Source organism: Eptatretus burgeri, chromosome 11 (genome assembly GCF_056783735.1).
Source record: "Eptatretus burgeri isolate ZD-2024b chromosome 11, Ebu_testis_v1, whole genome shotgun sequence".
Lineage (NCBI taxonomy): Eukaryota > Metazoa > Chordata > Myxini > Myxiniformes > Myxinidae > Eptatretus > Eptatretus burgeri.
In genome coordinates this window covers 98,973,351-99,001,283 of record NC_140971.1, presented here as the reverse complement: position 1 = coordinate 99,001,283, position 27,933 = coordinate 98,973,351, and the positions used below count along the sequence as shown (strand labels likewise).

General features: G+C 47.1%; 1 protein-coding gene across 1 annotated transcript in view; it reads right to left on the bottom strand.

Annotated features, from left to right (window-relative positions):
* Positions 1-26,784, bottom strand: part of IQGAP1 (IQ motif containing GTPase activating protein 1) — a 172,076-nt gene extending 145,292 nt beyond the window's left edge. Inside the window, exons 1-2 of the mRNA XM_085847619.1 lie at positions 26,551-26,784; positions 15,731-15,830 (exon numbers count right to left, since the gene is read on the bottom strand). Coding sequence (XP_085703745.1) covers positions 15,731-15,830; positions 26,551-26,614 — 164 coding nt within the window. The 5' untranslated portion in view covers positions 26,615-26,784. The remainder of the gene's footprint in view (positions 1-15,730; positions 15,831-26,550) is intronic.
* Between the last annotated feature and the right edge of the window lie 1,149 nt (positions 26,785-27,933).

Sequence of the window (27,933 nt, the reverse complement as noted above, 5' to 3'; positions counted from 1 at the left end):
AAAGTTAACCCCCCCCCCCCTCCACAAAGCTGCCTCCTTCCCCTGCCCTCTCACTTCCATCTCATCACTCCACCTCCTCAAATCCTCAACTGCCTTCTGCCACCTCTGATTACTCCCCACTGTACCTCAACCCAGCACTACAGAGACTTTTCTCCTCTCATCCAGCCCCCACCCCTAGCTCTTCTGCAATCCCCCACACTCTTTCAACAACTCTCCTTACCTCTCCCCTTGTCCTACGCTCCCCCTCCCCTCATCTGCACCCAAAGCATCCTTCCCTCCCTCTTCATTAACAGTGTGGACTTCAAATATCAGGGACCTTCGCTCAAACCTGACATCTTTCCATACAGGTTGTCACTGAGAAACCAGACATAATCTGCCGAACAGAAACTTTCCTCCTTCAAGACGTCTCTAACTCAAGAGTATCTCACGATGGCTACTCCCTCCCCCAGTATGACAGAACTGAGCCTCATCCTGGTGGAGGAGTTGCTCTCTTCATCAAACACTCTATTCCTCACTCTCCATGCACTGCCCTCACTCCCCCACACCCCCAGGATTAACACTGGCTATGGGTTCCCCTCCACTCTCTCTCTTTAAGTCACCACATATATATATATATTGTTGTGGTTACCAAATTCGCAAACCACCATTCAGGTCCCTTAGGTGAGGTATCTCGGTAAGTGCATGTGTAGTTAGGCCCAAACCCGTTGTCTAGTGGGAATACATGTCATTTATGCGAGCTGCGACTCTTCAGGATAGCCGTTTTTCTTTTACTATCTTTATTTTGGACCAACCGCCATGATTACCATCACAACCACAACATCAACCACCGACCACAACCACCGCTTCACCACAACCGCCACGACCTTCACGTCACACCTCGCAACCGTAGCATCGCCACCGTTCTTGCCCCGCTGTGGGTACCGGTGTTGGACTCGTGCAGGGCGCACGTTGAACAGCGTGTACAAAATCACGGATTTTGTGCTTCAAAAACGGATCAAAAACGACACACGCCCACTTTTTGCCGTCCAATCGGTGAGCGAGGGGCGATTTGGCCCCGCCTCCAGAACGATCGATATATGCAAATTTGTGGATCAAAAAGCCTTCACGCCCACTTTTTCTCGGGCCAATGGGGAGCGAGGTGAAAGGTCAAAGGGAGGGGGTCAAAGGCAAAGCTACGGGGGGATAAAAGGACGGTGTTCGTCAGTCAGGAGAGTCGAGAGGGAGAAGGAGTCGGAACGGAGGGGACGAGAGTGGAAGTCTGGAGCCCGAAGCCTGCAGTAGCTGGAGAAGCTGAAGAGAGTCGAACGAGGAGAGCCCAAAGAAGAGTCCAGGGTGGAGAGTCCAGAGGCGGAGAGGCGGCAGCGGCGAAGGCAGACGAGGGGGTGCTCACGACGGTGCCGGGAGCTGCACGCCCGAGGAACGCCGGCAGCGCGACCTGGCCGAGGTGGAGACGCACACCAGGGATAATAAAGATCCTCTATACCCCGAGCATCAGCAACCCCCTCCTGTTTCCCCCCGCGCTGAGATAGTGCGACCAAGGGGGCCCCGTTCCCACCCCCTGCCAGGCACTGTCCGCGAGGCCCGCGGAGAGAGGCGCCATCGCCGCTCCGCGTCTCATCACCAGACGGGTAGGCGCGACCCGGTCTCGGCCTCAGGCCCGCCTCATCCTTGAGGGATTTCTTTTCCTTGGTTTTGGGTATGTGTTGTCGGCGCCGTCTGTGAAGTAGAATTGTATAAGTGTTGCCGTGTGCTCGGTAGTCGGTATTAGCTCTGCATTGTTTTCGCTTTTATATTTGCTTTTTGTGTAAATGGAATTGTGTTTTCTTTTTTTTGTGTGCTTTTGGTGGAATTGAATGTGTGCTTCCCGTGTGCCGCGAATAAATGTGCTTTATTGTTGAACTGTTTCCCGCTTCGCTTCGTCATTTCTTTCTTTGAATCCTCATCTTGCTTCACGTAAAGGGTTGGTAGTGGGCTGAATACGCCCGATAATTAATCGAACCGTCGAGGTCGACGATAACACCGCTCGGTTATTCTGATAGTACGGAACGGGTCGCTTAAGTGGCCCGTGTCCGAAGTCGACCTGCGGCGAGGTGCGATCGCCCGGTCTACCCTCCGCGTGGGTACTTAGGTAGGTCGAATTTGGCGAGCAACCCTATCCCACGCGGGGGCTGATTGGCTCGATCGCGGTGAGACCGAAAGGTCCACCCGTGACTGGTTCCCGGCGTTAGTCCGAGAGGGTCACGACTGGATTGTCCGTCCGGTGGGCGACGTGCCGCGATTCGAGTTACGTGGCCGTCCGCACGCCGGCGGGCGCGAAAACCGCAACACTGGTGTCAGGTCGTGCGATACAAATTCATCGCCCTCCTCGCGGCACTGGTATTGGAGAGCGGGACAACAGGCTCTCCTGTCTCCAGCGAAATTCACGGGAATCGGTCCAGGGGTGAGAGAAGCGACCCCCGATTCCCTCCAAATTACGAGCGAGCAAATTAACCCTTCACGAGAAGCAAGATGGCGTCTCAAGGCGAGCGGGAGCCGGGGGTATTAGAAATGTATATGTGTAATAATGTAGAATCCATGGTCCAGGATGGAATCCCCGAGCAGGAAATGTTGATTGTGCAGGAACACGGACTCGCCCAACTGAACCCAGGGCCCGAGGTGGGTGCGGCAGCGGCCGCGGTGTATGACACCTCCCCCCCCTCTCCACCAAGACCCTTCCCCAACCCCTGCCGAAACGGCTCACTCAAGCGCACCCAACGTGGCCCAGCTATGCGCCATGCTGGCGGCAATGACAAATGAAATAAAAAACGAAATGAAAGACATGAACAAACAAATAAACGAAAAGATGGATACAAATAAAAACGAAATGAAAGACATGAACAAGCAAATGAATGAAGTGAAAACGACGATGGATACAAATACAAACGAAATGAAAGGCATGAACGAAAAGATGGATACAAATACAAATGAAATGAAAAACGAAATGAACAAGCAAATAAACGGAATGGAAGCAAACATGAAGGAAGAAATGAAAGAACTACGGGGTGAGACGCAGAACATGGGCCGATGCCTGCAGGCGGGCATGAAGGCCGTGACCAGGGAGCTGGGAATGGCGACTTCACGTGTGGGAGCAAACGAGCTGGGTGGGGGTGCAACGGCTGACAGGCCCGCGGTGGAGGCGGGTGAAAAAATAATTCGTGGAACGTGTTGGGCGAGGGTCGTGACGATGACCGAAAGGGAAAAATTAAATGGGGAGACCAAAATGTGTGAGACGAGACACGAGGTGACAACGGAAATAATAGTTGAGACAAGGGAGGTAAAGGGTGAAGAGTTGGCAGAGACACGGGAGACAGAAAAATAGAGGGAAGACTACACGATGAAGATGGGGTAAGTGACGCACACACACACACGGAGGTAGTGGAGGATAATGGGGGTGAGCTCGCGGAGCGTGTAGGGACCCGGTGCGAGCAGCGGGATGGCCTCCTCCAGGAACGAGGGGAGGGAGTATGCCCCCTTGAGGCGAGTCACGACCAGGTGAGTTCGGTCGTGCTTTGCGAGGTTGAGGGGACGAGTGCTGTGGACGGGTGCACGGAGAGCTTGGGGGGTGTAGAGGCCCCGGAGACCCTTGTGGGGACACGAATCCCCAGTGTGGTTGTCCCTGTGTGTGTGGTGCAAGGCGTGAGTGCGTTCCCGTGTGTGGAAGCGACCCCGTGTGTGAGTGGTGTGGTGGCGATGGTGCCAGAGTACGTGCTTCCCAGCACGCCGTGTGTGGATGAGGCACGGTGTGTGGATGAGGCACCGCGGGTGAGTGCCCCCGCGTGTGTGGGTGAGGCACCGTGTGTGGAAGAGACCGCGTGTGTGAGTGTCGCCGTGTGTACGAGTGAGGCACCGTGTGCGAGTGCCCCCGCGTGTGAAAGTAGTATGGTTTGTGTGAGTAGTGAGGCATGCGTGAGTGAACGGCCGTATGCAAGGGAGACCGTGTGTGTGAGAGAGCGGTATGTGAGGGAGATGTCGGTTGGCATGCGGGAGCACGCAGCCGCATCTCCCGGTGTGAATGTGATGGAGTGGACTGTGTGCGTCGTAACACGCAGGTGTGCGTGGGTTGAATGGCGACGACGAAGGCGACATGAGAAGAAAGAAAGCCGAGTAGCGGCTGTAGTTGTTTCGAGGACCGTGCCGGGTTCACCCAGCAGTGAGCACGCGGTCCGTGCTGTGCAACGCACGAGACCACCACGTGCTCGCTTGCGAGAGTGAAGTCCCGGTCCGGAAACGCACGCGGTGGATTTGCCGATCCCGCGGACGGACAAAGTTTAGGCAGGAAAATGGATTTGGACCGGACGGGTTCTCCACGCGATCGTGTGTGTTAAGCTCCAACGGGCAAAGCACATGTGTTCACGTGGGAAACCCCTCGAGACGTGGGGCTTGTGTTTTTTTTTGCGCACGGTGACGTCATGGCTGCACGTGTGGTTGGAATCCGGCAGGAGGGGTATCTCTGCCGGATGGCACCGTCCAAGGAGGGACGAGGAACACGTGCAGCTGCATGACGTCACGGACAGGTGCAAAGTGCGCGAGCTCTGAGTTGCCGCACAGGTGCTGCGCATGGGAAAAAAAAAAAAAAAAAAAAGCAAGCCTCACTTTCGGGTGTACAGGATTCCTGGGCAAGGGGTGAAAGACCCCCTTACCTGGGCACAGGATGGAAACTAGTTAGGGGGAAGGGTTAGCTTAGCTAGACCGACTTCATGGGGCAGGGGTAAGTCCTCATGGAGTCCGTGGAATGGATTAGTTAGAGGGATTGTAGCCAGATTTCGGTTGGGAAATAAAATGAATTATTTAAAAGACAGTGACAGACTTGTGGATGTGTAGAGGGGGTGTAGTTTAGCGACGTAGTGTTAAAAGGAACGTGCTACTAGTTTAAGGGACGACGTGGGAGCACCAGTTAGTTAGGGGATGTAGTTGGAAGGATGGCAGAGTTCAGTGGTGTGTGTGTTGAAGAGTTGGTGAGTGAAGTGGAAGCATGTGCTTGGAGTTGTGAGTGAAGCCAGCGGGTCTGTGTGAGTGGAGTGAATGGGGAATGCATGGTGCGATGAGTGATTGGGGGGGAGGAGTGACTCCCGCCCAAGGGACCCCGGGGTCAGTATAAAGTGAGTTTGCTGGGTTAGTCAAATTGAAAAATGGAGGTCGTTTTGTTGTTGGTGAGAAAGTAGGCTCGAGACCCATTTGGAGGGGTGCAGGAGCCCTGTTGACGGGCTTGGGAGCGTGGCTGCGAAAGGTGAGTATCGCTGAGTGGGTACCCCGGGCACCAGGCTAGTCGGCCGCGGTAGGCCATGGGCCCATGGGGGGCCGGGATAGCGTAGTGGGCACGGGTGCGCCTGCTTGGTGCGGGGGCCCGGGGCGCCATTAGCCGCGTGGGCAGTGTTGTGGGCACGGGTGACCCTCGGAAAGGGGCCCGGGAGGCCGGCCTGCCACGTGTGCGGTTCAGGGGAGGTGCCATGGGGGGCACTCCCCGGTGTTAGGGAGCTGGTAGGCTCGGAGGCAGTGTAGTGCCCGGGGGTGCCATAGCGGGAGATTCAGCAGAGGGTCGTGCCTGCCGGAGGGAGCCACGTGTCCCAGCCAGGAGACCGTGTGAGGGCACGGAGAGAAAATTGGGGGGTGAGGCCCGAAATTGTGAGGACACCAACACAGGCGACGGGAATCTGGGTTGATAGAACCAATAGTTTAAGCGAGAGGCGCTTGTTGAAAGCCCCGGGGTAGTTTAACAGTTAAATGGTTGGGGTAGATTAGGAGATGTACCCCTCCGCACCATCCATCCCCTCGCTGTCGTTGTGGGCCGCTGGACCCACTTTGGGTTAGATCGCCGAACTCTGGGGAGGCCATTCTGAGGCTTCGTTGGGCCTCGGCACAGGACGTTAGCTCTCCCTTATTCCCCTCCGGGAAGGGAACGTAGGGGTTGGGAGTAGGCTAGGTGACAGGATAGGTTAGCCGAACAAGGACGATAAAGGGGGTTAGGGGACGATTTATAGAGGGGAAGTAAAAATAAAAACAACAAAAAAATAAGTTGGGGCTAAATTGGGGTTTGACAAATTAAGGGAGTGGGTATGTACAGTGACAGGCAAAGGCGATAGGTGGGAGGGAGACAGGTAGGTAGGTCCGAGCCCGCCTTCCAAGTGGCCAGCACCACCGCACTCCCTCCACCAACCTCCACTGAACGGCAAGAGCTGGCCAGCTTCATCGGCTGGCCGTGTTTTGCTTCAAGGCGGAGGCCGGCCAACCTCGTCGGCAGCTGTGTGCTGCGAGGCCTGTGCCGGCCAGTTCATCTGCTGGCTGTTTTTCTTCAAGGCCTGTGCCGGCCAGTTCATCTGCCGCCTGTGTTTGCCTGCAGCGGCGTTCTTCTGCGGGCTGTGTTTGCCTGCTACCTTTGCCATGCCATGCCCACTGCCCACGTTCACCAGCCCCGTTCAATTTTTGCTTTGCCCCCCCCCCCTGTTCATTTCCATGTGCGCCAGGATCAAGGCAACAGTTTGCAAGCTGCGAGAACTGCCCTGTTGGCAGCTACAACACGGGCCTGCAGTGGCGGCCCGTGCACCGTGTTTGCGTCCATCCATTCATCCATTCATTCGTTGTGCTCATTGCGTGTGCCACTTGAGCTGGCACGGAGACTGCGTTGTGCAGCCCATGCACCGTTGTGGTTCACTGCGTTCAGTTCAAAAGGGAAGGCCTTGGACTGCGTGTGAGCAGCCAGCCACGTTACCTGTCACCTGCATTGTTTGAGCCAGAGACTGCATGTGGGCAGCCTGGCTCCCTGCTAACTGCTTTCTTTTTGCAGAGTTCATTGATCCTGGGCCATGGTTTAGTGTAAAATTTGTAAGTTAAGGTTAAGATGTACTGTACATATGAGTGCGCCCCCGGCATGTATGTCTTAGCGCCGGCAATTTTATTTAAGTCGTCCGTGTGAGTGAGTTTGTTTAGATAGTTACGCAGCCCTCAGGTTATTTATTTTGGGGACACGAATACCATGAATGTCGCACTCAGGGATCCGTAGTTAAAATGTACTAGGGGAAAACTTCACATGATGGCACACGAAAATTTGACGACTCGGGACGAGTCTGTAAAAAGGGAAGGGGGTAGTGTTGTGGTTACCAAATTCGCAAACCACCATTCAGGTCCCTTAGGTGAGGTATCTCGGTAAGTGCATGTGTAGTTAGGCCCAAACCCGTTGTCTAGTGGGAATACATGTCATTTATGCGAGCTGCGACTCTTCAGGATAGCCGTTTTTCTTTTACTATCTTTATTTTGGACCAACCGCCATGATTACCATCACAACCACAACATCAACCACCGACCACAACCACCGCTTCACCACAACTGCCACGACCTTCACGTCACACCTCGCAACCGTAGCATCGCCACCGTTCTTGCCCCGCTGTGGGTACCGGTGTTGGACTCGTGCAGGGCGCACGTTGAACAGCGTGTACAAAATCACGGATTTTGTGCTTCAAAAACGGATCAAAAACGACACACGCCCACTTTTTGCCGTCCAATCGGTGAGCGAGGGGCGATTTGGCCCCGCCTCCAGAACGATCGATATATGCAAATTTGTGGATCAAAAAGCCTTCACGCCCACTTTTTCTCGGGCCAATGGGGAGCGAGGTGAAAGGTCAAAGGGAGGGGGTCAAAGGCAAAGCTACGGGGGGATAAAAGGACGGTGTTCGTCAGTCAGGAGAGTCGAGAGGGAGAAGGAGTCGGAACGGAGGGGACGAGAGTGGAAGTCTGGAGCCCGAAGCCTGCAGTAGCTGGAGAAGCTGAAGAGAGTCGAACGAGGAGAGCCCAAAGAAGAGTCCAGGGTGGAGAGTCCAGAGGCGGAGAGGCGGCAGCGGCGAAGGCAGACGAGGGGGTGCTCGCGACGGTGCCGGGAGCTGCATGCCCGAGGAAGGCCGGCAGCGCGACCTGGCCGAGGTGGAGACGCACACCAGGGATAATAAAGATCCTCTATACCCCGAGCATCAGCAACCCCCTCCTGTTTCCCCCCGCGCTGAGATAGTGCGACCAAGGGGGCCCCGTTCCCACCCCCTGCCAGGCACTGTCCGCGAGGCCCGCGGAGAGGCGCCATCGCCGCTCCGCGTCTCATCACCAGACGGGTAGGCGCGACCCGGTCTCGGCCTCAGGCCCGCCTCATCCTTGAGGGATTTCTTTTCCTTGGTTTTGGGTATGTGTTGTCGGCGCCGTCTGTGAAGTAGAATTGTATAAGTGTTGCCGTGTGCTCGGTAGTCGGTATTAGCTCTGCATTGTTTTCGCTTTTATATTTGCTTTTTGTGTAAATGGAATTGTGTTTTCTTTTTTTTGTGTGCTTTTGGTGGAATTGAATGTGTGCTTCCCGTGTGCCGCGAATAAATGTGCTTTATTGTTGAACTGTTTCCCGCTTCGCTTCGTCATTTCTTTCTTTGAATCCTCATCTTGCTTCACGTAAAGGGTTGGTAGTGGGCTGAATACGCCCGATAATTAATCGAACCGTCGAGGTCGACGATAACACCGCTCGGTTATTCTGATAGTACGGAACGGGTCGCTTAAGTGGCCCGTGTCCGAAGTCGACCTGCGGTGAGGTGCGATCGCCCAGTCTACCCTCCGCGTGGGTACTTAGGTAGGTCGAATTTGGCGAGCAACCCTATCCCACGCGGGGGCTGATTGGCTCGATCGCGGTGAGACCGAAAGGTCCACCCGTGACTGGTTCCCGGCGTTAGTCCGAGAGGGTCACGACTGGATTGTCCGTCCGGTGGGCGACGTGCCGCGATTCGAGTTACGTGGCCGTCCGCACGCCGGCGGGCGCGAAAACCGCAACAATATATATATATATATATATATATATATATATATATATATATATATATATATATATATATATATATATATATATATATATATATATATATATATATATATGTGGTGACTTAAATTATCATGACAGCTGGCTGGGTGTGGGTACCTCTCTCATCTGCCATGGCACTTCAGCAACTCAATCGGTGAACTCCCCAACCCAGGTCTCAACCAACGGCACTCCATCTCTTCTGGATCTGATTTTGACAAATTTCAAGAAAATATCTGCTGTTCTTCCTCCGCTAAAAAGGATTCTTCTGACCACGTGCTTGTCAAAGTGTACATCTCTCTGCCTGTTATTAGAGAACCACCTCAACGCTGTAGAGTCTGGCATTTCACCAAGGCTGACTGGCAGGGTCTCCAAGCAACCATCAAACTTCTAGACTGGTCTCCCATCACTACTTTCCCCAACATCAACTCTTCCTGGGAATTCTTTCAAAGAATCTATCTATCTCTATCTCTATCTCTATCTCTATCTCTATCTCTATCTCTATCTCTATCTCTATCTCTATCTCTATCTCTATCTCTATCTCTATCTCTCTCTCTATCTCTCTCTCTCTCTCATGCACAGATTTATCCCCTCTCGTCTTCAGTTGTCCGACCCTTTCTCCCGCCCATGGTTCACTGAAGCTTGTGGCGAGGCAGTTGTCGTGAAACAACTTGCCTTTGTCTCATGGAAAGCAAACCCAACTGAGGGAAATATCAGTTCCTTCCATAAAGCTCGAAACAAGTGTCTACCCTCAGGAGAGCCAGGGAACAGCATCTTTCTAATCTCAAGACTGAACTCTCAAACCTGTCTCCCTCCTCCAAATCCAGGTGGTGTCTGGCTAAGTCGGTTTCCGGTGTATGTTTCCCCCTCCATTCCTTCCCTTATCTCAAATGGCTGCACAGCTGACACTGCCTGTAAAAAGGCTGAATGCCTAAACTCCATGTTTGCTTCTAAATCTTGTGTTCCAACCCCATCGCTGTCTGTATCCACCGAACCCAATCACACCGAGCTGCTCCTGAACTCTGTCCTGTTTTCATGACAAGGTGGAGATTTTGCTGTCAAACCTCAACTCAGATTCTACAACCAGTCCAGACAGCATCAGCTCATGTCCTAAAACATGCTCTGCTGCTCTTGCTCACACTCTCTCTGTTCGACTCACCCTCTCATTTGCTCAAGGTCATCTGCCATCTGCCATCTGCTTGGAAATCAGCAAACATTACCACTTCACATTAAATTGTGGAAAAACAGATCCCTACAACCACAGATCAATCAGCCTGTTCCCAATAAGTAAGGTCATGGAATCAATCATCACTTCCGACACTAAATCCTTCCTCTTCTCCAATGACTTGATTTCAGATCATCAATTTGGTTTCAGACCAGGTCACTTTACCCTGGACATGATGATTCTGCTCTCCCAACAATGGATGGAGGTCCTGCTCACCAAACTCTCTTCCTATGGTATGCAAGGTCATCTACACTCATGGCTCGCAGACTTCCTCTCCTGTCGCAGTCAAGGTTTGTCCCTAAATGGAGTTCTTTCATCCCCTCTTCCTGTTCAAGCTGGAGTTCAAGGCAGCATTCGCTGCCCTGTTCTTTTTCTGTTTTTCATCAATGTTCTCTCAGGCTCTCTGGAAAATACTCTGCTGTACCATATGTCATCCCTCAGACCGGCAAACAACAGCTTCTTTGCTCTCTGCAGATCTGGATAAAATCACAAACTGGTCCAATATGTGGAACATGTCTTTCAATCCGAACAAATCTCACCTCTCACAATGTCTATCCGACAGGACCGTTTAGAACCCCCCCCCCCCATCCACTTTCTCAACAATCCTCTGGAAGAAGTCCTTTCTTTCAAGCTTCTGTGTCTCACTATCTGCCATGACCTTTCTTGGGAAAGCTACATTTCCAACCTGGCCTCCAAAGCCAGTCGCCGACTGGGAATCCTCTGTCGTGCAAAGCCCTTCCTCAGCCAACCTGAGCTTCTGACCACAAACAAAGCTTTCGTCCGCAGCCTGATGGAGTATTACTTTCCCCTCTCGGCTGGTGCTCCTGCCTCACACCTTTCTCTGTTTCACGCTGTGGAAACCAAGGCATTTAGGATCATTCGTATTTCCCGCGATGAGGCTGAGTTTTTGGGCCTCTGACTCTCACCACAGGCAGGTCGGTGGTCATTCTGTCTCCTACCGTCCACTCTCCGGTCTCACCCCCCCCCCACTCTGTCTGCGATGTGTTCCCCCCATCTTTCCACGGGGTGCTCATGGTCCACCCTCCTGGTAAAACTACCAGCAATCCCCTCCTGATAAAACTACCAAAATCACAAATCACTGCTCACCTTCACTCTTTCATTCCTCTTTTTCCCCACCTTGGAACTAAACTCCCACACTCTCTTCAATGCCATTCTTCCCTCCAGGCCTTCAAAACAGCTGTTCACCACCACCTCTTATCTTCCCCCATCCAAAACCTCGACCTTTTCTACCCCCGTTAATCCACCCCAAACGCACCTCCTTCAATTTCCTGCAGATCTCCTAATGCCTCTATTCCCCACCGTATTTTTCCTTCCCTCTTGTCTCATGCCCAGATTGATATGAATAGACGAATTTGACCCAAATTTGGTAGTATGCTGAAGGATCGGTCTGGGGAAGAAGATTTTTGAAGCAATTTATAAATGCGATTTTACCAATAATTGACAAAGTCGGCCATTTTGAAACTTCCGTTCACATCAGCATGACCTCCGCAATTTAACGTCCCTACCATGGCCTAATGCTGCAACCCAAATTTAGCAACATTCTGACTGGTGGGTCTGGAGACGATTTTTGAAGGAATTTACTAAGTCCGCCATTTTGACCTACTTTTAAAAAGTCATGTGACCGAAACGAGCTTTGCAATCCCCGTTTACCAGCCAGGGGAAGAACATTGCTGCCCAATTTCAGCTGGATTGGCCCAGCAGTTTGGCCGGAGACGTCGAAAAAGGAGAGATGGACAGACATACAGGAGGTGCACGATGACAATACCTTATCTGGAATTCTAATTCCAGACAAGATAAAAATCTAAGTTGTAAGTGTCCATCCCAACTTAACAGAATGTTTCCATGTAAACCCAGAGTACATCCAGCACCAACTCATTTCATCCAGTGGTTTTGAAGTGCATACAACACAAAACAAGTAGTTTTTGATTATACAAGTCTGAAGACGACGATGGTTCACGAGCGGTATTTGATGATGTAGATTGTTTCAGAAGTCAAGGATGAGACAATGTGATAATGTTTGACCAAGTTATAAAAATGATCAACATGATGTGGTACGAGTGACAGGTTATTAGCTGCAAAATGTCAAAAACCCGGTTTCGTTCAACAACTTAAAAAAATTGACCTTTGCATAACCTTTAAAGGTCCCAAAACAATGTTGTGGACATTAAAATAAGGAAACAGGATACGTGCTATAGCGTAATGGAGTTAGTTCGTTGAAGAAGGTCGAAAACCCGGTTCGATTCCCACAACTTTGAAAATTTGACCTTTGTGAACTTTAAAGGTCAAAGGTCAAGGATTATGACCTATGCTGCAAAACTTCCTCTGGAATATTCCAGGAACAATACGTCGTCGTATAGGCTATGTGGCATTTCGCACTCCTCGGATTATCCAGACTTTGATGAAATCAGCATAAAAACAAACTTGAAGGGGCGCCACGGGCAAGGTGTTCGAGATAGAGAAAAATGGTTTCAAGACTTTAGGTGTGGAATGACCTCAAGATTATGCATAAAAAAAGTCATCCTAGCTCTCAAAGTTTGGGCGGTCGTCTGATTTTTATGTCAAAATTCGAAATTTTCTAAGTTCATGACCTTGTGACCAAAATGAAAAATCGAGCTCCGTGGGGCTATGCAGGTGCCATTGGGCTAACCAAATACCGAAACCCTTGCCAGATTCGACAACCCCCTCAGAGTAGATGGATTTTTATGTCAAAATCACAACTTTCTAAGTTCGTGACCTTGGGACGAAAATGAAAAAAAAAAAAATAAAAATAAAAAAAAAAAAAATCGAGCTCCGTGGGGCTATGCAGGTGCCATTGGGCTAACCAAATACCGAAAACCCCTGCCAGATTCGACAAGCCCCGCGAGGAGAAGATGCAAATTGAAATCAGCTACCCCCTAAAAACACGTTTTTTGGGCGTGGTCCCATTCATAATGGGCGGACCACGCCCATTTTCAGGACAACACAACTAGATCATGATATAAACCTCCCACCAAAATTTCATCAGGATCGGATCAAAAGCCACGGAGCTATGTTCGGGACAGACAGACAGACAGACAGACACAACAATAACGAATATAGTGGTCACTTATATTTTTCGTGAAAATATTTTTTCATGAACCAATTATGTTGTCTTACAGATACTAACTATTAGCATTCTGTAAACTGCAGGGACTTCTAATACTCTCCCACCAGGAACCTTCACAAATAGTAAACCCAAATGATAAACATTTACAAATACAATGTGCGTCACGGTCACCTTCCCCCGGAACCCCGGTGACATTTCTATTTTTATTAAACATCAAAAACCTTCCTGGACACACCCCAAATACAACCATCAAATTTTGACCAATTCCATCCAATGGTTTAAGACAAATTTAACACAAATTCTCTATGTAAATGTGTATTGTGTAGCAACCCCTTCAGGTGGGGGAGGGAATTACAAGTCTACAATGTACAGTATTCCTGTCCCCACGTTTTCCAGTAGAGTGAGGTGTTTTGAATTATAAACGGTTGCTATGTTTTAATTCATGTATGTCACCCAGATTTTTGGGGGGTTTTTTTGCTTTTACAAAGCTGTCACTTTCCTATACACCACCGAAATAAAGGTTCACATCAGAAGAACATGTTGCATGATTGGAACAAGATCGCCCGTAGGGCAGGTATTCTGCTAGTTGTAGTAATTAGACCAGCACACAGAACAAAGCTAAATTTTATGATGAATCGTTATCAAACAAGAAATGATGTATGGAGATCCTGTAATACCAGATTGGTGTGCTTGTTCGAGTTGTATGCACTCCTGAATGACTGAAGAGAACGAGGTGAAAACTGTTGGTTGCACTCAAGATCGTTTTAGGGGATTTAAAAAAAATAAAAATCATCATCCTGGGGGACCGAAGTGAGAGGAGGACCTGTAATCTTGGGGGAAACCAAACCCTCCATAAGAATGGGTTCTTCACTCTTCGTCGATAAAACAACACACAATGGACTGCGATACTCAAAGCACTTCTCAATAATCAAATGGACCACAACAACCGATACCTGCCATTCCTATTCTAGCCCGCAACACAAAATTGTTTTCACCATTCTGTCTTGCAACTACCAACTTAAGCCACAAGCTGAGACTCTCTCGTGAGGCCTTGCTGGTATGCACCACCAAACTCAAGAGGTCTGTATGCCGCACAGTCTGCTTCTGGGATGACCATCACTTCTGCCCAAACTTTTAGACAGATACCGATTTGTCACAATGGACTGACGTTTGAAGACTTTAGGTTTATACCAGAGAGGACTGACCATGAAGCAAGCACTCAAGTCTAGTCATTAAAAGTGCAATAAAGCATGATATTGACAAGCAAGTACGTGATTACATTCAACTCCCCATCGATATAAGGAACCCCAAATGGGAAAGTGTGGGGTCAAACTATACACTGGCTAAAATGAGGCAAACTATTTTGCCATGGTCAATGGGTTGTTGGCATTAAAAAAAAGCATGTTCATCTGATCCATTTCTCATGGTATGTATACAGATACAACAACAACGGCACTTGGGAGAGCACATACCTCCACCATACAAGACTGAACAGTTTCCATTTTGTATCCCACTGACAGGCCGGATCTGAATCCAGACCCGAACCAAAATCGAATAAGCTTGTTCATCAACGAACCAACTCATCCACCTTGTTTCATCTGAATTCATCCACAACTTTTTAAAATATCATGCTATGTATCATTTTTTTTGGCCCCATCTCTCAATGGAGAAGAATCACTTTAAAAAAGGCTCGTATCCAGATCTGGATCTTCACCAGAATCTCATCAATTTGTCTGCGTCACACACCCACCAAATTTTCCACCACGTTTCGTCTGAATCTGTCCACAGAAAAACAGAGACAGACAGACAGACAAACAAACAGACAGGGGTGAAAATATAGCATCCACCCACCTATGGTGGCGGAGGTAAAAATGGTATTGGAGTCGATTCAGGTTCAGCACATGGGGATTGAGCTTGCTACCATAGGTTACCAGCTCAAAAGTCAATGGAATTTATATTTGCAACATCATTGAGATGGAAAGAGTTTGCACCAAATTGCACTTTCCTTGCGACATCTAGGATTTCCGAGATTTTGCTCCACTTGTTAGGGATTCAAAAATCCATCGAGGAATTAGTCTTTGGCAGAGAGTTGCGGTTCGTTTAACGGGAGACGCCAATGCCGTCAGTGCTACATTGTTGTGCCATTAATGAACCTTCACCATGAAGTCGCATGTTCAGTCAAGAGTATTTTTCACCCATCTTGGGTTCGTGTAATTAACAAGGATGATTGAATGTAATTATCAGTGTGAATAACTACGTCACATTGAGTGCTGGAAGTCATAATACAGACAATGGACGGAGCAACCTCGTTCAGCAGACAAGGTGTGAACTGTGCGATTCAGCTAATGGATGGAAGGTACAAGTTACTTTGGTGTCACAAATGGGATAAACACAATTACAAAAAAAAGAAAAGATTAAAGATACACTTTGTGTTGTCATTTTCTTGTTGGAAGTGGTGCCAAAGAATTGTGGTTTCAAAGGGAAGGCAAGGTGCGCAACAACAATTCAAAAGAGAAACGAAAATAACGATGCCAGAAATGGTTACCTTTTTGCTTCCTCCAAGTGACAAAGGTACTCGTAGGCAATGTTCTGCATTCGGCGTTCATCCATTTCCTCTGCTGACAAACGTTCATTATCAAGTACAGCTGCAGAGAAACAATGATTGGGGGGGGGGTGTTTGTAAGAGATTACCAGAGAGTTGGTGTCAGAGCCACCCAATGCTTGCCTGCTTATACATTTATCGTTTTTAAAAGACTCGTCTAATAATATTTTTTTTATAAAGCATTGCAATGAAGTCTGATCCTTGGAAATAATTTTAAAGCAATATATGTATTTGTATATTGTAATCAGTAAAAAAATAGTGTGGTAGATAAAAACATTAGAAAGAAAATAACTTGCACCAAAAACTTTAACATTTTCACGCTCACGCTCACGCCGGGGGTATCGCTATAGCTATCTGTTCTTCGAACAAGCGAGATAAAAATGACAGATTAAACCAAGGTCTCCAATCAATAATAATATTCAACACAAAACCTAAATGGGTAATACAAAGCTATTTCCAATAATTATGTCAGATCCCAGGTATGGGAGCAGGTGCCGGAGCAGCACATCGCTGCGTCCACTTTCCGTCAGTACTCCAGGGGCCTCCGTCTGGCCATCCTCCAGGCAAATGCCTGACCCATCCCCATCTCCTTAAGATGCTGATCAACCTGCTGCAACAACAAGGTACACTGTCATCCTGTTGGCCTTCTCTACTCACTGAGAGAATCTGGTGAGAATCATCATCAGGAAAGCAAGCCACAAGTCCATCCATACAAGTGCAGCTGACACTCACGGACTATACAACTAACAAATCTCATTTGAGTGTCTCTCTCGCCAACTACTCCTTGGACACAAAGTCTGACCAGCGATGGCCAAGGATTCTCCGAAGAGGCCTCGTACCGAAGGAGTTAAGTCTCAGTCTGGGATCCCTGGTCAGAGTCCAAGTCTCGCATGCATAGAGCAAGACATTGAAGCACCAAGGACCTGAAGAATCGGACTTTCATCCTCCCGCACAGGTACCAACAGCCCCACACCCCATGATCCAGTGAATCCATGACTCCCCAAGGCCGACCAAGACGTCTGTTGACCTCCGGCTCACAACTTGTGGAGACATGAATATTACTGCCAAGGTAAGTGAATCTTTCCATGACCTCAACATCCTCATCACAAAAAGGTACAGATAAAATGGCAACATTCAATGTCATTGAAAGCCAGGATCTTTGCCCTGACCCAGGAAACCCGGAGTCGCAGCGGCTCCGATTCCTCATTCAGTGCCTTGCGGGATCCTACAAGGACATCCAGTGTTTCCGCAAGGATGACTGCATCATCTGCAAAATCAAGGTCAGAGATCTTGACATTCCCAAGCGATGCACCGCATCTGGATCTCTCAGATATCTTCCCAAAAATCCAGTCCATGGAAGTGTTGATTGGGGCGGGGGGTGGGGGGGCGATACACACCCCTGACAAACTCCAGTAACAACTGGAAATAAGTCAGCGGTGGAACCACCACACCTCTCTGTACCAGAATATCACAGCACACTCTGTATAATTATTTGGTGTGAGGTGATCATTTTTATCCTGTGCAAGTAAAGGGAGAAGCGGGTTTCAGTAATTGTTTAATGTCCGTGTGTCCGTCTTACGAGTTTGTGATCAAGGAACAACATATTTAAATCAAATGTTATATTATGAACACGAATTGGAACATGAATAGGAAGACAAGATTTCTGTTTTCTCGTACGTTGGCTCTGAATTTGTCCCGATCACACATGCTCAGAGAGGAGTGAGATAATATTTTTACTCCGTCTGCCTGCCTGGCAATCAAACGAAATTGAACATCATCCCAAACAGGAAACTTACTGTTTTGAAGGACGTCATAAAGGACACAAACAACAGGCACGGATAACGAATGTGACGCGTTCGATAGGGTGGTGTAATAGACACTGGATAAAATGGCTGTAAAACCAGGAATTGATTTCTTCACATGACTTTCAACCTTTATTTAAATTGAATTGTATACTTGCACTTTGAACACAAATCGCCTTTATAATACTTCCAAGAACCATGATATATTCGATATATGGTGTGGCAAGTGAGAGGGACAGTATCGGGGTGAATAAGGATGCCAATTTGGCTGTGTAATTGTGAGACTCGATAAGCCTAAACTGTGACGTCGTCTTATTACAATGTACAAGACTGCTACAGTCGCACTAAACTTCTGGATTTTTATTAACGATCTTTAATATAATTACCTAATGAAAGTAGAAGTATTTACTTGAATACTTAGTGAGGCCACATCCAGAATATTGTGTGCAGTTTGTCACTGCAACTCAGGAAGGACGAAGCTGCTATAGAGAGGGTTCAGCGCAGGGCGACGGGATTGATCCCAGGCCGAGCTAGACTCAGCTGTGAGGAGCGGCTGAAGGGGACAGGGCTTTATACACTAGAAAGGAGGCGGTTACGAGGAGATATGATAGAGATGTTTAAGATAATGAAAGGTAGAGATAAAATAAGTGCAAATGAATTATTCAAGAGTGGACAGTAATAGTGTTACGAATCTGGCAGCCATGAGCACACAACGGCCAGGTCCTATAGATCAGTTATATCGGTAAGTATGTATTTCTCGGTAGGGTCCCGTCCTATGTTTAATGGGTGATTAAGTGTACGTGCGCTGCGCAGTTATTTTCTTAGCTCTAGAATTTATATCCACCAAAACAACAACACTATGGACCATTCCCCGCAAGATGGCGTGTCGAACACGCATGTGGGTGGAGTTCCCTCGATCACCGAAGTTCTGGCTCCACGCTTTGGCCAATCGGAAGGGTGCGAGCGCGTTTGCCGCCTTTCAGCCAATGGGCGCAGAGCGAGCTCCAAGAGAAGCAGAGTCTTTTCAGGGGGTGGGGAAGCGACACGCACTGGTCTCGTCTGGTCGCTGGCGCTGGTCTCGTCTGGTCGCTGGCGCTGGTCTCGTCGCAGTGATCCCTCGCCTTGTCATGATCTGAGCTGGCTGGCGTCTGTAGCTGAATCCTTGGTCCCTCGGTGCCTGGTATATCGGCGCGGGTTCGAGTCCTGCCACCGAACAAGATCAACGTTGCAGCACGAGGCAGGCAGGTGCAAGAACAGGCTCTTCCCTCAGCTCATCTTCCCTCCCGAGCTGTAGGGCACAATAAAGGGCAACCAGCCCCAGTGTGTGTGTGGCGCGAGTCCGATAAGTAGACATTGCTTAAGTATCTCGCCCTTGTACATTGACTGCAGATTTGTGATAACTCTGCTCTGTGTTCCCCTCCCCAATTATTGTTGTTAATAAATTCTCCTCTTGTTGAATGTACCAGCTCGTTCCATGTCATTTCTGCCATTGGTTTGCCACGGTGCGTATTGGGGATTAGGAAGGCCGTTGCCATAGTTGTACATTTGGACCGATGGGCCTCGGTAACCATCCGCTCGGGGTACACACGGTTCGAGCACAGTAACGGCTCGTCCCGCTCGAGGCCTGTTGAGGGTGTGAATTCCCCGGTAAGCTTTGCCGCGTGGGTACTTAGGTATATTGAAGTAGGCAATTAACCCTACTGCACGCGGTCGAATTATTTGCGATTCATGGTCTTGTAAGGGACCCGTACCTTCGGACTTATCCGAGGGTCACGACCTAAATCCCGGTGTGTTCGATGGAGCCGATGACTGCTCTCCCTAGCGGTCGTGCTCGCCACCGAGACCCGGCCCCACAACAATAGGACCGGGGCCACAGCCTGAGAGTAAAGAAGAAGAGAGTTAAGACGGGGTAGCAAGGCAGGGGACTTTCACTCATAGTAGTGAATGCATGGAATTGTCTCCCTAGAAAGGTCGTGGCAGCAGAAACAGGAGATAAGTTTAAATTGGAATTAGATTATGTACCTGGAAGAGTATAGTGATATTGGTAGGCCTGTTTGGTAGCTCGAGTATGGATGGGCGATTGCGTGCATCTGTGTGGTGTATTGTGTCTGTGGGGGTCTCATTAAGTGGTGTGTGTGTGTGTGTGATATCATGTTTCTCACAGATGAACCACCTTCGCTCACCACAACCCACCCCCATTCTGACAAAAAAATTGCTTTTCTTTGATTTTTTTTGAATAATTTAAATAAATATATTTCACCATTATTATCGAGAAGACATCGAGAGGCATCGAGAAGACCGAGTGTGAACCGTGCAAATGTCGATGAGACACGTACTCATATAAAATTACATCAAATCCTACCAATCATGGTCTACCGGATGGTTATATTCATTTTCAATGTTTGGGAGGTTCGAGTGCGACGAGACGTTACTAAAACCACATTTTGCGGGTTTCAACTTCCTCATACTCAAAACGGATTTTCCTCCGACCATGAAGTAAACCACCACAAGCGTTATTCCGTATCCAAGGCAGTTTCAAGTGAGAAAAATGCTTCCTCACAGTCAGGGTAGGGGTGAACCCTCATGCTGATGAGGTTGGGGGAGATGGGGGGAGGGGGGATGGTCATCATACCAATTAAGTAGAAATCACATTTTCAGCAAAAAAAAATTGTAACTCTTCATGTACCAGAAGGCTGGCTGCCCATATAATCAGGCTTTCCTTGGAAATGCAAGTATGGTACTGTACTTTACTTTACATGAAATTCATTCTGATGAGGACAAGAACTTTCTAGATGAGATTGGGAGTGTAGCCACCCTGTTCACCTGGGAATGTGACAGCATGTTCTTGAAAGGAAACAGGCAACCTGCTCTGGGGACAGTTCCAAGTCAACAGTTTGACTGGGGAAGGAACACCTGCCAAACGGTAATGCAAGTGTCCTAAGGTGAGCTCAGGGTGGAAGGAAACTCCCATGGAGCAGGAGGACGGCGGCTCACTGGATCTTGTTTTTCTATTGTTCTGGGAGTTCAGGTGTGGGATACAAAGGACTCCAGGCGTTTCTCAGCTACTTCAAATCCAATGCCGCGAGAAAGGGCTGAACCGCTCTCGGCTACCTTAGCCAGTAGGTGCACAAGGAAAATCAATTCCTGTACACTTTATCCAAGGCCAGCATGGAGCCGATTGTGCTTAATATTTGTTTTACTTTCACACGGAAAAAAAAAATATATAAATTACAATAATCCTTCACCGCAAAGACAGATTTAGCCCAATACTTGACTCAATGTCGTCACCATTATGAAAATGGCTTCAAAATTGCAAAAGACAAGTTATAAAAACATACAAGGTAATCCAAAATAAAGATCAAACAAACAAAGAAAACAAGCAGTCATAGAGTGGTACTTACGAAATCGTCAACTTGACCTCTGACCTTGTCTAATAAAAGCTGTCTCGAGAGAAGGTAGCGACGCAAACCAGAAGTTTCTACGATGATTCTGTACCAAACCATCAAAAATCGAATGTTTGACCTTACTGTGACCTTGACCTTTGACCAATTTTGACCAAAATCTAATCAACGCGAGCCATCACCCTCCTGAATCACGTGGTGTAATTTGACATTGGTAGCTTCTTCCATTCTCGAGTTATCGTGCCTACAAACAAACAAATAAGCAGTCAAAGACTGGTACTTACGATATCGTCAACTTGACCTCTGACCTTGTCTAATAAAAGCTGTCTCGAGAGAAGGTAGCGACGCAAACCAGAAGTTTCTACGATGATTCTGTACCAAACCATCAAAAATCGAATGTTTGACCTTACTGTGACCTTGACCTTTGACCAATTTTGACCAAAATCTAATCAACGCGAGCCATCACCCTCCTGAATCATGTGGTGTAATTTGACATAGGTAGCTTCTTCCGTTCGAGTTATCGTGTCTACAAACAAACACACAAACAAACGCACAAACAGAGGACGGAAGTCATCAATATACTTACGAAATCTTTAGATTTCGTAAGTAACAAACAAGATGTCGTGCAGAACACGACACTTGTAAAATCCTAAAATCAAATTTAACTATAAAAATAATTGGTTGAATTCAACGACCTGATACGCAAATCCTGCTCAAATTTCAAGTCAATCGGATGAAAATTGAGGATTTTAGAAATCGCACGCAACTTGTTGCATATGTTGTTGACCTTTGGCCTATGTTGACCTGAAAAATAGTTGGTGGTTGAATTCAGTGACCAGATATGCAAATCTTGTTCAGATTTCAAGTCGATCGGATGAAAACTGATTGTAGAAATTTTACCTCAAGTTGACCTTTTGACCTCAAAAACAGTTGCTTTCCCAATTTAGTGATGCACTATGCATTTACAGTTTAACTTTCAAGTCAATCGGATGAAAATTGAGGATTTTAGATATTTGACAAAGTTGGTGACCTTTTGAACTCAAAAAACAATCAGCTTCTTGCTAATGACGAACTCTACCAAGTGGTGAAATTTCGTGAGGATCAGTTTCTAACTGTGACCTGCTCATTTTCTTCACAACTTGAACAAACTCGATGCAGAAAAACGGATTCGTCTTTGTCTGTTTTGTAAAGAATGAGAGGCGTAGTGGATCTTCACCAAAATCGAATCAATTCTTCCTTGTCACACACCCAACATGTCCACCAAGTTTTGTCTGGATCCGTCCACAACTTGAGATATCCTGCACACAAACAAACAGACAGACAGACACAGACAGACAGAGACAGACAGACAGACAGACAGACGTGAAAACATAACCTCCTTCACCTTCGGTGGTGGAGGTAAAAATTGCGACTCGATACATCATCTGGTAGTTTACGCAAGATAAAATACCTCAAGGAATAATCTATCATGAAGACGATGAGCTCGATCTTCATGAAATGACAATTTCCCTTCACATGGAAGAGGTGGCAGAGAACCACACCTCACTAAATCAGGATGCAAATAGCAGCTATTTATCTCAGCTTGCAGTGTCACAATCAAACACCTCTCAAGGCTGTCACACATGCCTAACACCTAGATGCCGTGGAAACCAAGGCCTTCAAGATTATTGGAATTTGCCACGACGAAGCCGAGTCGATGGACTTATCACTTCGCCAGAGCAGACAGGTCGATCGTCTGTTTTCTACAGACTCCTTTCTGGTCTTGCACCCTCTGTTCTTTCCATGCTTTGTCTCACCCAGGTTCCTGCAGGATTCACAATGTCCACCATCAACCCTCTTCTGATGAAACTACCTTAATCCAAGATCGCTACTGAACTCTACTCATTTGGTCCTCCACACCAAGTTGTGGAACCAACTTCTACATTCGATTCAATGTCATCATTCCCTCCAGGTCTTCAAGACAGCTGTTCACCACCATCTCAGATCATCCCCCATCTAGAACAATCATTTCTACCTTCATTACACTCTTCCCCCCACCCCCCCCCCCAAATCTCTTTTCGAGTTTCCTTCTGTATCCATTTTTGTCCACCACACGAGTCCTCCCTTACCCCTCATTCATCATTTGTTAAAATCTCCCTCTATTTTGTCCTTCAACCCCACTGTTGGTGTCCCCCCCCTCTCTCTCTCTCTCTACAGTTGTATCCTGATCCATTCAGTGCTCTAGCTCTCCCACAAGCCTGGATTCCGCATATAAATAAAAAGAAGAAACAGATCATGGCAGACTCAGATACAATCTTCCACTGTCATCCCAACCAGATAGCGATCCAAGTTAGACGACGGGCCTCCCTCTGCAAGCGCAACACTTGGGCCTGCAAAGTGACAAAGACTCAAACGAGGCAACCATTCCAGCATCCTCCTTCCCGGCTTGAAACTTTATATAATCCGCCTCCAATTCGACGAAAGGAATGGAGATCAGATTGATCAGCAAGTCCAAAGCTTGATAATCAGAAGTCAATAAATGACATCAACAAACCTTTTTTTATTTATTTATTTGTTTGTTTTTGAGTAACAATTTCACCTTTTCTGAATGAACGATCACCAATCACGACGCCCTCGTTTCAAATCGTGCACAGTTAGTTGACTCGGTGGTAAATGCAAGTTTTTCCACAGATGCAAAGAAAACCAAAGTAAGAACGAGGATGGATGGGGGGATAGAAAGGCAAGCAAATATCAAAATTAACAATTACGATGCAAAGCTTCATCGAAGCATGCAAAGCTCGTTCCTGGTTTCTAGTTTTCACATCGCTCATCCCTTCAAGTCCACCTGAAGCCAGATGTCGGTGAGTTCCCCCATCCCCTCTTCCTGGTTTGTTTGTTCTAGCTGCTCCATGATACTCGACTCGACCTACGTTCCAATGAATGAATAAATAAATAAATAAATAAATAAATAAAAATCCTGTACTATACTCATGATATCGCTTCTTGTACATTTTCATGTTACACTTTAAAAAAAGTCCACTCAACGAGAATAGCTGTTCAACACCAGTGCAAACACTGAATGTCACGTCTGCAAAGTCGTCCACAAACTTGGAGAACTTCAAAGTTACGCCTCAAACTTAGTCATTTGTTTTAACCTCGTACAGAACATGAGGTTAAAACAAATGACTGTTTGAGGCGTAGCCACAAAAAGAAAGAAAAAAAAGAGAAGGCCTTTCTGCAATACAATGAACCACACCCATGAATTATGGCAAAGAAAGCCTGACAAGTTGTGCAGCATTAAAACAAGAAGAAAGAAAAAAAACAAAACTCATATCATACACAAGCTATTACACAATTAAAGGAGCGCATGCATGGGTGACATATCGGGATAAGCAAGGTGTACGGACGCGGTCTCCAGGTGGTGAAAGGCTGATCTGTTAGACTCTCGGATAATAAACCAGTCATGACAAGCACCTCAAGCAACATGGGAAGCACACACGGCTTATTGGCCTCTCAAGAACGGCGTTCCCAACAAGGTAATGTGAATGGACCAAAGGACGGTCACATGACGAATACATCGTGAAAAAAACACCAGGACACCGCATTCGTGATGTGAAAGGTAACAGTACCAGTTAACAAAGTAAAAACACCGAGAGCCATGGAAATCACTCCCTCTGGAATCACGCACAATTCATTTCAAGTGAGGTCCAAATTAACCCTTCCTTGTGAGTGGTTCGTTCACTCATGTTGATGATGCACAGAGGGAACAAAACTTCAATTTTGTTGTCTTTTCTTCATTTTTCTCAAACCTGCCAGTTCAATTTGTAGATTTTTTGGGGGGGAGTTTCTATCTTTGTAAGTTTTTTTTTTTTAATTATTTTGTGTACTTTCAGCATCCATCCCCTCCACTCCCACGTTGCATGCATGGTGTCAGAGTTTCCCACCACCACCCTAATCCCCTGGTTCACTTTAACCACTACATGTCTAACCAATAAAGCCAATGGTGCAAAACTGGACTATATCGGTAAAAAGTTGTGAAAAATCCATGATCGTTGCCCATGGTGGTGGCAACGCCGTCTATGGATGATATCTCCATTTAAAATTGGCAAAGACAAGTTGAATTACTAATAGATTATGAGACTTTATAAACCATAAAGTAGCCAATGCATTCCAAACATTTGACAACAGATCCCTGGTACATGCCGGTGCATGCAATACAAACGTGTGCAGGATACAACTCACAGGAGGGTTCACAGACGATGTTCAACAAACGGAACTTAACGAACACAAATAATCCGTCTTTGTGACACGTTTCCTTGTGTGTGATCCACAGCACACCAGGCAACACCGCCAATCAACCTCATGGTTTGTATTGAACTTCACTGCTGTGAACATTAATGCACAACGTAAGTGTGTGTTCACATCCACCTGCTTTTGGAACACCTGAGGTTGGCAGGGGTCTCAGGGGGGGGTGGGGGGAGGGGGCACTGACTATAACAAATACATTTGATCACAACTAGCATAAAATACATAAAACTATTGAAATAAAATCTACATCATTTGGAAAGTCAAACAATTAAACATTAACATTGCCATCGCGCACACACGCACACACGCACACACACTATGTTCAAGACAAAGATAGCCTTTCCTGAACACAAACAGATTTATTTGAGGATTGGAAATGAGTGACCACCGAGATATTTACTCCCACACCGAGATTCATCTCGACATTTACAGCAGGCCTGTGCTGGCATGAGCATGCTCTACGTTGTCTAACCGGGGTTCAAATCCCGACCCAGCTATAAACTGTCACCCTGGTGTTTCACAGGTTGGAGGAGAGGGAGAGGGGGGGAGGGGGAATTCAATGTGTGTGCCGTCTCTCGGATGGACGTTAAACTGGACATCCCATCTGACGACATTCATTGGTGGACATAAAGATGCCACGGTCTTCATGAAGGAGTCGGCGAGCTATCGCCGGCAACCTAAACCAATCACAAATTCCTTCCCTAACTACTGTGGGGAAGCCAAAGGCAAACCACCCAGTGTAAGCCTTGCCAAGGGCAGTACCACCACTCTGTAAAGAGAGTACGGTACATCAATCACTCCATCACGTGGATGACGACACATGATGTGTGTGGAAGGGGGAGAAAGTGGGGGAGTTAAATATGGGAGAGAAGGTGAGGGGGGGTGAGTATAGTATTACATGTACAAATCAAAAATTCGAGGGACATCCAAGATTATCCGAGTACGTAATATGTAGATTCCCCCATAACGGATTTACAGATCATTTATAAAAGTGTAATCATTAATTAAATAACCGTTGGAAAAGGCGCGCGATGACGTAGCACGCCACACCCTGCAGGATCGTCAGGTAGTTAGGTACAGTAGGTACAGTGGGTACAGTGGGTACATCCTTTCCTGACTCTCCTCGAGAATCAGAGTAGACATGCTCGACAACAGTTCGTGTCTGAGGTAAATTCATGCGAACAACCTTGAAGGAATAACGAACCCCCATCCTCGTCGTTCGACACACGAACCACGTTTACACGATTCCCAAGTCCACATCACCCGAACTCACAGCCATATTGAGGCTTCGGCGACTCCAAATCCTCGGAATACGACGAAATGGACGTCCTGCTCATTGCCGCTGATAAATTCCACCTTTTCTTCCTCCTTTAAAATCACCACCTTCCCCTCGTTTCTCTTATTCCGGCTGCCGTCCCCTGCCGTGCCTGCCGTGCCTCGCTGTGATGAAACTTCGACCACGCCCAAGATCCGCCTCGAAATGATCAAAATGTCCAACCCACGCCCCGTCACCAGGTATCGCGAGAGTTGCGAAGCGCGAGTGAAGCTCTAAGCAAAAGTCTCGCGAGATGTTCTCAGCAAAAAAAAAAAAATCTTTTTCCTGGCAACTCGTGATGTCATGACGTAAAAAGGTGTTTCTCCTCAGAGGTAATGAGTTTCTCCTTTAAAAAAATCAGAAAACTCTTTTAACTCGTGATTAATTCGACATTCGAGTCCTTCCTACAAGGGATTACCTCAGATTACCTCAGGTTGAATGAAAAAGTGTTTCAACTCGAAGGTATAAACAACGTCAATAACTACATTTGCCTTTTGGAACTTTTGTTGTTTTTAATGTTCTCTTCTTTATTTCTCCTAATCAGTTTTTTTTCTACAGAATATTATTTTTCTTTTTGATGTTCTTTTTTTTTACGTTTGGAATCTTTATTTGTCTTTGTTTTTTTGACCTTTGGGTTGGGGGGTACATATGTATAAGCCTATGCACCACCAGAGGGAAGGGTAAATTGAGGGAATTTAAATAAAGGAAGAGAAGGGATGATAGTGTCGAGAAATGAGAGTTGGGAGGGAATGGACAGAGATTTCTTCAGAGAAAGGAAAGAGTCGTCGTGAGGGGGACAAGAGGTCCATCATTTCGCCTTGTTTTCGTACGTATTAAATAGATAGCGTTGTTTAGATTATTCCCCTAACAGATACTCACCATGATACACATATAGTTTATTTGTGTTTGTGTACGTATTAAATAGATGGCGTTGTTGAGATTATTCCCCTAACAGTGACTCACCTTGATACACATAGTTTATTTGTGTTTGTGTACGTATTAAATAGATGGCGTTGAGATTATTCCCCAAACAGCTACTCACCTTGATACACATATAGTTTATTTGTGTTTGCGTACGTATTAAATAGATAGCGTTGTTTAGATTATTCCCCGAACAGCTACTCACCTTGATATACATATAGTTTATTTGTGTTTGCGTACGTATTAAATAGATAGCGTTGTTGAGATTATTCCCCGAACAGCTACTCACCCTGATACACATATAGTTTATTTGATATACATTGCTGCATTGTACCAGTCACCATGTCCCTTGTATAGCTCTACATGTCCCATGTCCCTTGTTAACTAAATTAATTTTTAAAAAACTAAAATTTATTAACA